Below are 14,675 nucleotides of genomic sequence, written 5' to 3'. Positions count from 1 at the left end.
CTTCATAAAACAATTTTACACGTGTACTTTTCTACCATTGTTACTTTTATGTGTGAGTGGATTTTGAGGGAATGTTGAAAAACTACATATAGTCTAAACTAGGAGTTAAAGTCTAGAAATGATTGGTCAAATAAAAAAAAGAGTTTTTAAGTTTTAAGTTTTTATGATTGCAGTCAGAGTAAAATAATTTCACAGATCTGCGATTTCATGTGTTATTTGCTGGATGTTTTCACCATTTGCTTCTGTTCGTTTGACTTTTCCATTAAGACAGCCATTCCGTCACCCACACATAGTTGATGATTCGGTTCAGTCATCTCTCCCTCTCTCATTTTATCATCAGATCAGCCTGTGTGCGTCTTGGATGGCCACAGTGCACCTGTTATATAATCAAGGGGCTGCTGCACTCAAACATTTAAGCAAAAAAAAGCCAGAAAAAATGTCAGAAAAGATCGATTCCTTTTAAAATCAGCATGCTTCACCTCAAATTACAGATTCACAGCAACATCCACCTCGTGTTATTCATGCAAAATAGCACACTGCCATAAATAAACCCCCCTCAGCTCATCGAAAATCATCCGATCCTATTGGCAAAATGACTGCATTATCTTTTGATTGTCAAGGTTAAACGGACAGTCTGTTCTCCCAAAGGACTAATGAAATCATATATTTGGGCTCATGAAGCTGTAAACACCAGCCAACTACAGTAAATTCCCCTGATCACGGTCAGAAATGAAGTTACGCATCATTGACTTTATTACAGTGGTGAAGTGAAGCTATTTTACTGCTCTGTGCGTTTCTGTTCAGAATACTAACACAGGCCTTCCATCCATGATTAATATCCAGCTGGAGAAATTCAGCTCTCTTCACCCTTTGTCGACTCTCATCTTATTCATCACCTAACAAACACCCACATCTGTCTCTCACTGCTGCCTCTCTCTCTTTTACCCCTCACCCTCTAATTCTCTTCACCTTTTCAAGCTTAAGAGGTACACACAGCAGCTCCAGTAACACCAACACCGTCACATGTCTTCTCTTTTTCTTTTTTTTTAGTCTGAGTCCATCATCAAAATTGCTGTTGGTGGGATGAACCTGTATGTGCACAGCAGATCTGAGCCTTTAAACTGGATTCTTATAGCTCTATCTCAGAATGGAAATAGAGGTGAGCTGCTGTCCTCGCCTGAGAAGCGAACAGCAGACGCATTAAGGAAATTGAACTTTATGCGCATAACACAGTAAGAATGAAGAAATAAACAGTGGATAACTCATGCTGCGATGAGGAGTTGAGCTTCACTGTTCAGAGCTGTGAGGTTTGAGAGGATTGGGTGCTGCATGTGAACAAAGTCAGGACAACAGTTTTATTTTTTGTGACAATATTAAATAACCTCTTAATGTGTTTACTTCTGCCTGGCAGGAAGTTATTTTTCCACTGCCAAAGAGCTGCGTCTGCAAGAGCAGAGGAAAGCAGGAGGGCTTCAGATTGTTTTACACAGGGACGTGAGGGAAGTCACATTGGTTTATGCCACATGGGGATACCTGTTCTGCGCTGACACAGGGTCACATGTTCACTAAATGAAGAAGCCAGTGAACAAAATACAACATGCAGCTGTGCCAGCTTGTAAAGGACAGGGTCAAAGAGAAACTAGAAACACTGAACATATTCACCAACTCAGGTGGTGTAACAGGAAATGCCAGAAGATCATCAAGGGCTTGAAACCATGAACATCATTACTTTGAGAGCTGGATTGAAAATCACACCAAAAGTCAAAGTAAAAAAAAAAAATCACAGGCTGACCTCTGAGTCTGTGTGCGTTCCAGATAACATCTGGGCACACGCCTGATGAGACAGTTGATGGTGTCTTAGGGGATCCCTTCTCAAATTTGGATTATGAGTTGAGTTCGCTTCTGGGCAGCGTATGGTGCTATTTGTCAGTGTCTTTTATACTGATACATAACATTACAGAGGATCTCAATTGGATTCTGTTCTAAGGAACATTACAGACAGTCAATGATCTTCATTGTTCAAGAGCTGTCTACACACTGTTCACATGAAGCCGGAAATTGTCCTCCATCAGGAGCAACCCAGAGTCCACTGCACCAGCATAAGGTCTGACAAACGGTCGGAGGATTTCATCACAGTATCTAACAGCAGTTAGGATATTTTCGACTAGCACTTGGAGGTCTGAGTGTGCCCAAAGACCACCACCCAACCAGTCATGTTGGATAATGTTGAGGGCAGCATGACGTTCACCACAGCATCTCCAGACCCTCTGAACCTCCTACATGTTAGAAAAGTAGAAATCTTCACCTATAAAGAAAATGAGGTGCCAGTGGTGTTCCTGCCAGTTCTTGTGTTCTCAGAAAAAATGCCAGATGAGCTGCGAGCAAAGTTCCCACTAAAGGATGTCTGGCTTTCTAGGGAAATCTAATCAAAATATGGACATCAGTAGCCAACTGGAGGTAATGCTGTAGTGCTCTGCCAGTGATCCTCCTGTTTTCCCTGGGACAAGGAAACAGATACCCGTCATGTTGCCAGGTTGATGCCCTTCCAGTTCTGTTCATGCAATGCCCCATCTTCTGGTATGTTCTTTGTGTTTTTGAGACTGTGCTGAGAGATGCAGCAGATCTTTCTGTAACAGAGGTTTGGATGTGCATTTCTGGAGGAGTTGGACAACCTGTGTAATCTGAATCGACTGCAGGTACCCTCTTATAGGACACTGAAAAAAAGCAAAACTGGAAAAATCACTCAGGCAGGTTAAGGGGAGTGCAGTGGTTTGTGACCACCTCCTACTAAACCATTCCCTTCTGCGGGGAGGTTCTCTTGTTGTTGCCTCTCCAGTGCACTTGTTGTCACTTTCATTTGCACCAAAGCGGGTAAAATGGACCCACAAGGGTTTATGTTTCCTAACTGGATAGATTGATATCCCTGAAGTTTAACAAGCTTGGTTTTATATTGTGAGTGTTCCCTTTGTTTTGTTAGCAGTATGCATCAGTGAATGCATTGTTTCCTAATGGAAACAAGCTGGACGCTAAGCTGAAGAGTAAATAGCTAGCATGTCTTTCTGTTATTCTAGGTAATGTGCATCCTGGCAGCATCTGTGGATGTTTTAGCTGGACAGGACCCAAACAGATTTATCTTGAATATTTATATCTGATGACGTATATGATGCAAAACTACCGGTAAAAGCCGTTAATGTGGTCATAAAGTGGTTTAAGCCCACTATGCATGCACTTATCAGTAGAGGCTGAAGAGGTAGAATCACTATCTATACAGAGTAATTATAATATTCTGTAGATGCTTTATTTCAGTATGCTTGTATCTGAGCTGCGAGTTGAAAACATTCATCAACAGTATTTTTTTGCAGCACATGATGTCAAAAATCCTATAATTACAACAACCGTGTGAAATGCAGTCTATATTTTTTTTCCCAATTAATACCCCAGTCTAACATGTCTAACAATTCATGTGCTGTTGTGCACAGGCTCAAAAAAAGAACTCTATTTTTAGACGCTTCAACGGCAAGATGTGAAAAGTCTGCAATTCAGTTTTCCTCAGTACTAGTGGAAGGAATAAAGCAGCCTAGGTTTGGAAGCATAAGTGGAAGCATGTCAAATAAAAGGCCAAGTCTGACAAAAGATGTTTAAGGTCATAAGGCACAAATGCTACAAGAAACTGGAAGTCCTTTATAGAACAGTAAGCACGTACTGCATAACCACAGCTGTCTGCTTTTAAAGCACAAAATAGGAATGTTTGATTAGATTTGTGGCGCTATCCTTTATAAAGCCATTATGGTTATTTGACCTTTCAGGATGCTGCAAATCAAAAGATTTTGTTTTCTTTTTTTATTTGGACAGCTTGATCCTTCAAGCATTTTTGTTAGAGCATGTAGGTTATAGTGAAGGGCACAGCAGAAAGCCCAATCCTGCAATCCAGTTTTGACTTTTATGTATGAAAATGAAAGGCGAGGGTTGCAGACAGACTTGCAGTTACACTTTTAGGATCGCATTTCCACCTGAATAACAGCAGGTTTGTGTCAGAACACTTTTCTGTCAACACAGTAGGGCAGCAAAATTAAAGAGAATTTCTATTAATGACAATTCAGTATAATTGTGTCTAAGCCTATGATGTCTTTCTGAAAGTTAGTCACCCGGCACTTTGATCCTGTAGCTCACAGATGGTCATGAAAAACATTTATAGTTATAGTCAGACTGTCCTATTGGCTTTGCTTGTCCTCTGGCTTTTCCTCTAAGCAGGAAAAGGAGAGGTGACTGCATTTCACAAACTGTCATGGCTCACTCAACATCTCACTACAACTGAGACTTATCGCTTATTATTTAATTTCACTGTGTTTTCTCCTTTGTGTCTATAAAAGATATGATGAACATAAGTACAGAAAAAATGCATTAAGTAAAGAATATATTCACAAATCAAATGGAAAATTAAAGAAGATAAACAAGCAAAGAAATAAATGAAGAATGAAATGGAAAGTAAATAAATAGAAGGAACTAAAAAAATAAAGTAGCAAATCAAACTTCATGACTTCATTATTAAAGCCGATAATGGCATCTTCAATTTCATGGAGTTATTTATTGTATCAAAAATAAATAATCTATAATGATTAATTTGCTACAAACTACCTCATCTCATGATGAAACTAAGTTATCACTTGATCACTAAGTTTCATCACCATTGGTCATTGTTAATTTCCTCAACATCTTATGGTCAAATATCTATTGGCGACAGTTATACTTTAGCTCAGTGCTAATTAGCAAATGTTACAATTTAAAAAATGAAAAGATAAGGCCTTGGGCACACAGGCCATGCTCCAGATATCTCGGACGTCAGAGTGACATCACTCTCGAGTTGAGTGTGTTTCAGTAATAAAGTCAGATAAGCAAAAAAAACCACGATGTTTTGCTTCTTAGCGAGTTTGAGCCATTCATGCATCACTAGCGAAACATTAAATACTTGTTTTTTTGTGGTTAAAAACACCGCTGCAGCATGTCCATGGACAGAGCCTGTCAGTGCTGTGTGAATGGCTTATTTAACAAGTCTAAAATACACAACAGTTACAGTATAGATCAAAAGTTTTAAAGATTCACTGTCGTCATCTTGGATTGTTAACCCAGGGTTTGCACGGTAGACACCAACTTGTGTACAAATACTTCCCATTCACACGCCGAGCTGCGGTGAAACTGCAACACAAACTGAGCCTGAGACACAAAATGGAAACAGTGAGCATTCACCTTTAAACTAAATCAGCACCTTGTACTATTGCAAGCGACAGCGTCCCCATTTTTAGGCTGCATTGCACTTTTCACAGTTGCGCTACCATTTGGCGAGTAGTTTGCAAATGTTTGCAGACAGGTCCAGGTCTTTGATATCTTCGATGCTGTGGACCCAGTAGAGGTGGTGAGTGACAGGAGAATAGTGGCTAAGCTGTCATCCCTGTTGGACAATATCTCCCACCTCATGCAGGAGACTCTGACAGCACTGAGCAGCTCCTTCAGTGGCTGCGGCACCCACGATGTGGGACGGAGAGATTCCGCAGGTCTTTCCTTCCTACTGCAGTCAGACTCCACAACAAAGACTTCGTAGCTGACCAAACACACACATCCGCACATGTGCAATAACACTAAGTGTAATTTAGTATTTTATTCTATTGTATATAGTATGTTATTCTTTTTTATCTTATCCTATTCCATTGTTTTCTTAATTTTTGCTCCTGTAACTTTGCACTGTCCACTTTCTGCTGTGACACAACAAATTTCCCACGTGTGGGACTAATAAAGGTTTATCTTTACCTCTTATCTATGCAAACTACTGGTATATGTCGTTGTTATCAATTTTAGCTTAACAGCTGCCAGCAACCACTCTCTAGCTGTCTGACGAATACTCTATTTTCTCTCTCGATTAGTGGTTGCCAGGGGTCACTGACTGATCTGTAGGCCTCTGCGATTGGGGCTTTAGCAGTCGATTTCACAGCAGCTGCCAAAAACCTAAAGCAAGCGCTCACTGGTTACTAGATGATCACTGAATGTGGAAAACATTTCACCTACTCCATTTCCACATTGTCACTGTGGGTATGTAGCATGCTGGTGTTAGCGTTTAGCTCAACGGTCTCACAAGGCCATTAGCATGTCAGTTATTAGCAGCAATTTATGCTCTCCACGCGCTTAAAAACAACTTTTTTGCAGTAAGTATATTAAAAAATAATTCAAACATTGTGCTTGTTATATTTTCTAATAACAACTCTCTTTGCAGGATCTAATCTGCACTCTTACTGTTTAAACTGTGTAGACCTGCTAGTTTACTTTGACCTAAAAAACCCCCAAACATCATTGTAAATGTTTGATAATGAAGAAAGTCGGGCTGAATTCACAGCGTGCACATTTTAAATGATTCCCATGTTATGACATTTAAGCTTATCATATTTTTATCCACATTACAGTCTGCATTGTTGCACAATTTGTCTCAGCTGACCAACCACAGAGAAAGCACAGGGCATGATAGAGACTGAAGGCTGAGTAGGTGTTTCTCCTCCGGCAGTGTTGTTGAATGTTGGCTGGAATTCCCTCTTTTCTACAGATTACAGCTTTATAAAGGCACACATTTTCTTCCAGTGGGTTAGCCCCCTGCAGGTATTCATTATACACAAAGAGCCAGGCAACACTCGTTGGATTAGCTCTAATCTGAGAAATAAAACTGGAGATTGCCCACATGCTAAACCATGACAGAAAGAAATTTGCAGCAGCAATAAACACACACGGATTGTGGCTACTGGAGTATTATGTGAACATACTTGAATGTATTTCACCTCCACATCCTTTGCAAATGCTGCAAAAACACCAAAGACCATAGTTATAATAGACAGAGTAATGCAATATACTCAGTTTTAAAAAAGTAGAGTGAAGAAGTTATAAATGCACAATTTACAAGCTCTAACTAATGTATTGTGAAATATCAGGTGAAAAATGTTTCACAATAGAAAGCACTGAGAATAGGCTCATCTATCAAATATAAATAGAAAACAAATGGGCCGCAAATTCTTTCTTGTTTAAAAAACACAGAAACACTGGAGAAAAGATATGATTTTTTTCCCCTCTTTACCTTCAAGACTGAACGCTCATACAACTAAACAAATTCATGAAAGCAGCTTCTCTAAATTATTCACTGCCCCGCTGGCATCTTTGGTTTTCTTGTGCATTATTCTGTGACGCGCACAGCTTGTTGTCCTTGAATAATTTCAGGTAACATTTAACGAATAACGGCAGAGATTTCAGAGGTAGCCATGCTGAAGGACGTTGTGTAAGGCTGCAACAAACTGCTGCAGCGTCACTGTAGCTTGTCAGTAGTGATCACCGTCGCTGTGTTACAGCGCTGACATGTAAGCACATTCTGATGCACAGGATGAAAGACTAACTGCACATCTCCAGTGGCTTGCCCCCAGAGCTATCCGGCACTGTTCTGCCATTTCGCAGCATTATGACCGGCCACGGTCGACTGACTAAGTTTGAGCAAAACAACAAATAAGATTATTTCTTACGATCGTGCCGAGCTCATTCGGCTGAATACTTATTGCTCTTTTCAAATGATTGGCAGGTATGCATTCAGTCTACTGATATTTAAATGCCTCTATTGTAGTTATTTAGCATTAGCACTCCCTCGTTCAATAGAAACCTAATGCATTTGTGCTGCATGATGGACCATGACTCATGTCTTGCCCCACAGCAAAGGACCCTGAAAGCTCTTATTAAACTAAGATTTAAACTATTCATGTGAGTGAAAGTGCTTAGAAAACCATATTGTATGCACCTGAAATGCCTCTTTAGTTAGATAAAATCTTCCTAAAGACATTATAAATGGCATGAAAATGCCATGACAAATCTGACGATGAGTACTTGTCAACTTGGCACAGGTCATCCAAACTGACAGGACTCTGGCTGCAGTAGCAGTAACTCAGATATTTTTATCAGTGCATCGTGATAAAAGGACATGCTTTTGGCTAAGTGTCTCTTTTTTGTTCAAGGGCTCCCAAACCGAGAGATTCCATTTAAAGCTTTCACACACAAACATCTGACTGGCCAAATATGTAAGCAAATGTGGTGAGTGTGTTTTTCATGGTGAAGTTTTAATAATTGAATTCAGAATTTCACAATGAAGCTTTGAAGCCAAGAGTGGAATGCTTTGTCCTCAGAGGATCAGTGACCTCACTGCTATATTTAAAAAAACAAAAACAAAACCTGTTTCTATAAACATTAATTATATCTATGCAGAGTATGGCTTAACATAGTAACTATCATGAAGCACGCTCACCCTCGGGCCAAATGATTTGACAACCCTGTCTCTGATGCTCGTGCATCATCCATGACTTGTCTGTTTAAATGAGTTCTCAGAGTTATGATGAAGATTGTTTTGTATTGCTTGCTCACATTGCAGCACGTTTGTTTTGCTATAGTAACTTAAAAAAAGAAAAGAAAAGATTTGTGCCAAATGTTTAAAACATATAATGCTCTGATAACTTCAGCTACACAAAGATTGGAAGCGGGGGGGCACAGCTAGCTGTGCTCGGTTTAGCACGGGTAGCATGTATGCTGCTCAATAATTAATTAATCAAATATGGCATCAGATCAGACAAGCTGAAGAGTCAGGCTCATTCCCCTTCATATGATGTATTACCACACTGCATGCTGCACTGCCCTGCACACCCAGTGCAGGGCGATTCGGGTGCTTCCATCTGCCCACAATTGTTCCACGTCTGCAAGCTGCTTTGCAACCCACCTCCACCCCAGCTCCTCCATTTCTGTTTTCTCTGACTTACTAAATCTCATAGCTGTCGTCACCAATGCCTGCCCAGTTCCAGTATAAATAACTGTGTTTAGAAATATCAATCTTCTTTTGCCTATAGTGATCCAAACTGAAATATGTTTTCATTTGTAGCCTTGCAGCTCCATGGACATAACAAATCTACAGAAAGTTTCCATGTCTAGCCAAGAAAGAAAAAACACATAATGTGTTGTTTTTACTTTTTTTATGAATTAATAAAGCAAGATATATATACAATGTTCGTGCTAAGCTCAAGCTCAAAGCTTTACTCTACAAACATGAAAATAGTACTGATCTTTTCATCAAACTTTAAACTTCAGGAAAGAAGTCAAACAAGCATAGATCCCACATCTGTGAATTATCCCTTGTATTGCAGAGCTCCTACTATTATAAACATTCAGAACACATACCCAACTTAGAACAAGGTGACTTTCACACCAGGTGATCCTTTCTATTCGAAATAAACACTAGAAGTTGTGTGCTGTTGTTCCTCCCCTGCTCTCCCTCCTCATCCTGTATAAGAAAATACAAGGTCTCTACAGGTACAGATGAAGCCAATTTAATACATTTTACTATGTTTTAAATAACAGCTTTTAATGTCGCGAAACGTTCCAAGTAAACACTTGGATATAAATTTCAAATGAACTGCACTATATAGTAAATGGGAATTTAAGGTGGACTGATTCTTTTCTACACACTTTATACAACATCCCTCATTCACCCAAGCACTTTTTATATGCTTAAGTGCATTCTATCTAACTTTCACACTCCAACGGATGCATTGGAGAGCAACTTGGGGCTACTATCTTCCCATATGGAAAAGAAATAGTAAAAACTTATATGATTTACACATGAAAGTGGCCACTTTCTCATTACTTTCATATATTGTTTTAGTAAGTATCCAAAACATACAAGTTTCATTATATAATTTTTCAAGGGATCTTATATCTGTTTTCACTCTTGTATGCTTTTCATACAAGTTTCAAACAAGACAGATACAAACTTTATAATATTTATTATTTGCCTGAGGATACTTGGCATGTAGACTGGAGTAGCCATGGATTAAACCACCAGTCTTCTGATTAGTAGATGGCCTGCTCTACCTCCTGAGCTACTGACGCCCACTACAGTATCATCTGAATATGTTTATCTTACCAAACCGCATGTAGCCATTAAGTACTTTCACAGGTACAAAAACAGCCTGATGGAGCTCAAACTCTAAAGATGTTTTTGAGTAAAGAGAAAGAACAATATAAATATTTTCCTCCCAGTTACATAGACTAATAAAACTATGCCAAATGCCCATGTCCAGTCTCACTGTGATCTCCTCTTTCTCTTATTTTTCCCCTTACCACTGACCAGTCACAGCCCTTCCCTGAGCCTGGTTCTGCTGAGGTTTGTTTCCTGTTAGAGGGAGTCCTTCTTTCCTGCTGTCACTAAGTGCTTGCTCACAGGCTATCGTTGGATTACTATATAAAGCAGTGACTTGTGATTTGGTGTCATGTAAATAAGGAATCAAAATCAGCTTTATTGTCAAAGTATTTGAACACACACTGGCCTGGCTGTTTCTTTGCTATCAGTGAACAAAGTAGACAGCAGACCAAACTGACAACATGTGCAGCACATTTATAGTGCGAGAGTGCAGAGTGTGTTGGAACAAGTAGTGGAATAAATAAGGGATGGATTACTAGTTACTATAAAACAATATATAAAAGCTGAATTCAATTAAACTAAAACAGTCATTACTATAAATGAATAAGGTTTGCTGTGATTTGACGTTCTCTTCCTGGTATAGCCTTCTAAATTGGAAAGTAGATCAAAGTCTGACTTGTTTCAAAAATAGATCCTGCCTTAACAATCAAGTTAGAGTGCATAATCTACATAAGTAGACAGGGTAAAAAATAGCAACATTGGTGCTTGAAATGTTATTTAAAAACATTTTAAAATCAAACATGTTAACTAAAAAGAAACAAGTGAACATTTTAAGGCATTTTATGAATAAACATGCACTTGAGACATTGAAACAATACTAATGGTATTTCCCTACATGATTAATGTGGCTAAAAGAATTCTAATTCTCAGTCCTAATCAGTTTTATTTGTATGGTGTCGCATTACAACAGCAGTCGCCTCAAGGCAGTTTCTATTGTAAGGTAATGACCCTACAATAATACTGAGAAAGCCCCAACAATCAGATGACACCCCGTGAGCAAGCACTTGGCCACAGTAGGAAGGAAAAACATCTAAGACACAATTCAAGATAACAATATTATCACGACATCTGTATGAAATTTGAAAAGAAATGATTATAATGTCATTACTCACATTTAGCAAATTAATTCGATTTAACATGTCAATGAGAAATGAGAGCAATTACAGAGACATATACAATATTATGTGTGCATTATTAACCCAACATCAATATTTAGCTCTTTAAATATCACGCTTATTGTTAATACCAGTTTACAAAAGTAAAATATCCCAATTTGGATTTGGTGAGTCAAAGTATTCACTGCAGCATCAACAATGCAGAAGAAAAAGAAGAGCAGGAGGAGGAGGAGATCTGGCTGCATGAACTGGTCTGTGGCGCATTAGTGGAACTGTACATTGCCTACACACTGAAGTGCTCTTACATTAGCCTCTGTCTGAGCAGCATCACACTGGTTGAGTCATAGCAGAGGAAGGATAACTAGCCACAATAAACACTCCTAATAAGAAATACAGTGAAATATTGACAGCTTAATCAAAGTTTTTTTTAACAATGCAGTCTTAAAAATGTATGCTGTTGGTGCAGAAGCACAAAATGCGCTTTTTACGGATCACTCAGAAATGTCTCTTCATTCACACGCATTTAACACTCGTGTTAATTACTGCGAGTTAGGGAAAGGCTAAACACTTCAATTGATTAAACGTTAAATAAATGCTTGCCTGTCACCACATGCAGAAAGTATAATCCCCACACTCATTTAGCTTAACTCTCCTCTTATTACCCAGCCAAGCTATCAGGTCTGTCTCCACTGTCTGTTATCCCTGCCCTGACCTCAGTCTTAATGGATATAACCTTCCCATTTCTGCATTTATGCACACAATCAGTCCTGGCCTGCGGCAAGGTGTCACATCAATACATCCTGCAGCTTCACTCCAGCCACAAATTGGGTGAGATAATAAACACAACAGCACAGTGAGGTTCTCTTTGTTGGAATCAATTCAGTCAAGTTGCAATGGCTGGAAATTGTTTGCTGCAATCGATCATTGGATGTTTACAAGTTTTGTTGTTTGTTAACTTTCATATCTGCAATGTAAGCAGCAAATGTGCGATTCGGGACAGTTGGAAAATCAGTCATATATTAGCGAGGAGGGTAAAAACAAGGAAAAAGAGCGCTTGGTGAGAATTGATTTTTCCATACTGGATAGCAAACAGGCACACACACTATTGCTGGACTACGGATTTCCACCTATTGATCCACACTGCCAATAACAGAGACATTTGCCATTAGGAATTTGCGATGGTTGTTACAGACTGACCTAGATGGAGGTCTCTAGTGTTGTCCTGCTTTTTTTTAACCACTCAGAATCAAAGCAAACACAACAAGTGATGAAAGCAAAAAGTAATTGCTCTGTTCCTTTTTATCTTTCAATTGTTTTATTTAAAGAGGGAACTATGTAGACGGTCTCAAGGATCACAAGAAATGAGCAGATTTAAAATCTCAGTCATATCAGCACTTGCTAATATTATCAAAATTGACAAGGCTTTCTGTAGGAAAGCACAGCTATGACTAATGTGTAATTCTTGCCAAAATAGAAATGTGTCAAATCATAATCATCACATTCATTTGCTACATCGACACCTGCCAGGCAAGCGGGGCATTATGCAATCCAGACTACTATAATAAGAATTGTGTAGTTTGGTGCATTTTCAAGCAAATTCCTTAGTCACAAACTGGCCTGGCTGGTCTGCATAATGAGCTGCTAACTGGTCTTTTTTCAACAAGAGAGTACTGAGCTAAGCTTGCATCAGCTTATCTGGCTGAAATTAATCCTCCTGATTATCAGCTTTCTTCTTCTTCTTATCCTTTAAGAAAAGCCTTAAGCTTCTTTCAAAAACAATGGGTTCAGATTTAGTCAAAGTCAGTTGCGGCTGTGGACAAACTCTTTGCAGTTTGTGCTTTAGCCCTGATCCGGACAAGCCGAGGGTGTAATATTCATCTCTTCCTCCACAGCGACTGCTGAAGTGCCCTTGAGCTGAGCACTGACCCCACAGCTGCTTCAGTGTAATTGCTCAGCAGTTGACAGTGCAAGGTTGTAGTCAAACCGGGCAGTGTCAAGGTGTGAGCGTGTGAATGTGTGTAAACCTGCATCCGCCTGCAGCTTCTCCTCAAGGCTGCTCCAATCTGGTCGTCGGTGAGAGCTGCTAACGCTCACCACCAACCACATGACCTCAACAGCATTTAATATGATTGAGAGCCTGGGACGTAGTTGTGTTCGTGCCCTTTCTTTTTCTTTTCTTTTTTTAAGCTCTACTCTCACTTTATTAGGTTCCTCAGACATCTCTAAGGCAGCTGACAGAGTTTGGAGAGCTGCAGCTGATCCTCAACCGTGATGTGTGAAGCAAAGTTGGTGAGACAAAAGATAACAAATTAATTCTCCAGACAGAACTCGGTGCCCTACATGGCAGTTGAGGGACTGGTAGACCAAATATGAGACATTCTTACACTTTGCAGCTTACTATTGAGTGCATCATGTTTGCAGAGATGACTACATGGATTAGCAAATGTTATAGCTGATACTGTGGGCTATTTAGAGAAGATAGAAGAGTCTGCAGCACTATAAAGCTAGTACACACTAATGTGATATTTAAAGCCGCTATAAAAGGACAAGTGACATTCAAACTCCCCTGAACATTAATGGGGTGGGATGGGTGAGTTTGCAAAGGGGTATACCTGCACATGGATAAACAGAGAATGTGTCAACATTGTTAAACTCCTGTAAAGTGATGTCTCCTTATTCACCTTTGTAAATACATCTCATCTTTTTTGTGTTTTCAATTCTATTTGTCTGATTCCACAACTTTTTGTTTTACAGTCACAACATTTTAATTTTCATCCTATACTCCAACAAACACGGTGGCAGTGTTTTTTGGGGGGGGGGTTTCCTGTGCACTTTTGAGCACATTCATCCAAGTTCTGCTCATCAGCTTCTCTGGAATGACTAAATTAAAAAAAAATCCGTTTGGCTAATTACGGGCCATCAAGCTCCATAATCCAGCTGGTGAATTTTGGATGCTATGACTGAGGAGTTTGAGTATTAAGCCAGACATTTGGCAGGTGTCTGTGTTTATTCATACGCCATTTCCAGCTCATAAACATCTGTGTCCTTTTTTTGGAATGGCCTATCAACGAGACTATTAGAGCAAAAATGATTTGATGTACTCCGCATGTGTTTGACTGTTTGCGTGTTTTGGTTTTTTTAGCCTTGAACTTGCAGCACTTTTTATTCCAACCTGAGAAAAAAAATAGTACTAAAACAGGAATGTTTCTTATTGTTCTTGTGCAGAGAAAGGCAGTGGTACAGTGCAGAACTACTCACAGGCATGTGTGACGGAGAAACTGTTGGAGGACTCCAGGTTGTCAACATTGTAATTGAGGTGGAAGGGTTTCTCTGTCACATTCTGGTTGGTGTTATACAGCTGGACAGCAAACCTGAAGGCGCTGTGTTCCTGCACTGTGGAGCGCATGAACAGTCCGCCTACGGGAAACAAAATGTCACATAAGACAGCGCTTTAATTAGTCCATCCCCAGCATGCATAACCCTGCGTTTGCTCTATCTCGAATCCCACTAAAAAGGACGGCAGG

The 14,675-nt window shown here is 39.6% G+C and overlaps 1 protein-coding gene across 12 annotated transcripts in view; it reads right to left on the bottom strand.

The window, feature by feature from the left end:
- gria3a (glutamate receptor, ionotropic, AMPA 3a) overlaps window positions 1-14,675 on the bottom strand; it is a 90,086-nt gene that overhangs the window by 63,291 nt on the left and 12,120 nt on the right. For all 12 annotated transcript variants that reach the window (XM_082549356.1, XM_082549358.1, XM_082549353.1 and 9 more), the window contains one exon: window positions 14,410-14,568. In XM_082549356.1, coding sequence (XP_082405482.1) covers window positions 14,410-14,568 — 159 coding nt within the window. The remainder of the gene's footprint in view (window positions 1-14,409; window positions 14,569-14,675) is intronic.

Source organism: Aulonocara stuartgranti, assembly GCF_965226115.1.
Source record: "Aulonocara stuartgranti genome assembly, chromosome: 10".
In the NCBI taxonomy this organism is placed as follows: Eukaryota; Metazoa; Chordata; class Actinopteri; order Cichliformes; family Cichlidae; genus Aulonocara; species Aulonocara stuartgranti.
Note: the sequence above shows the minus strand (reverse complement) of the source record. Positions and strands in the feature narration are given on the sequence as shown.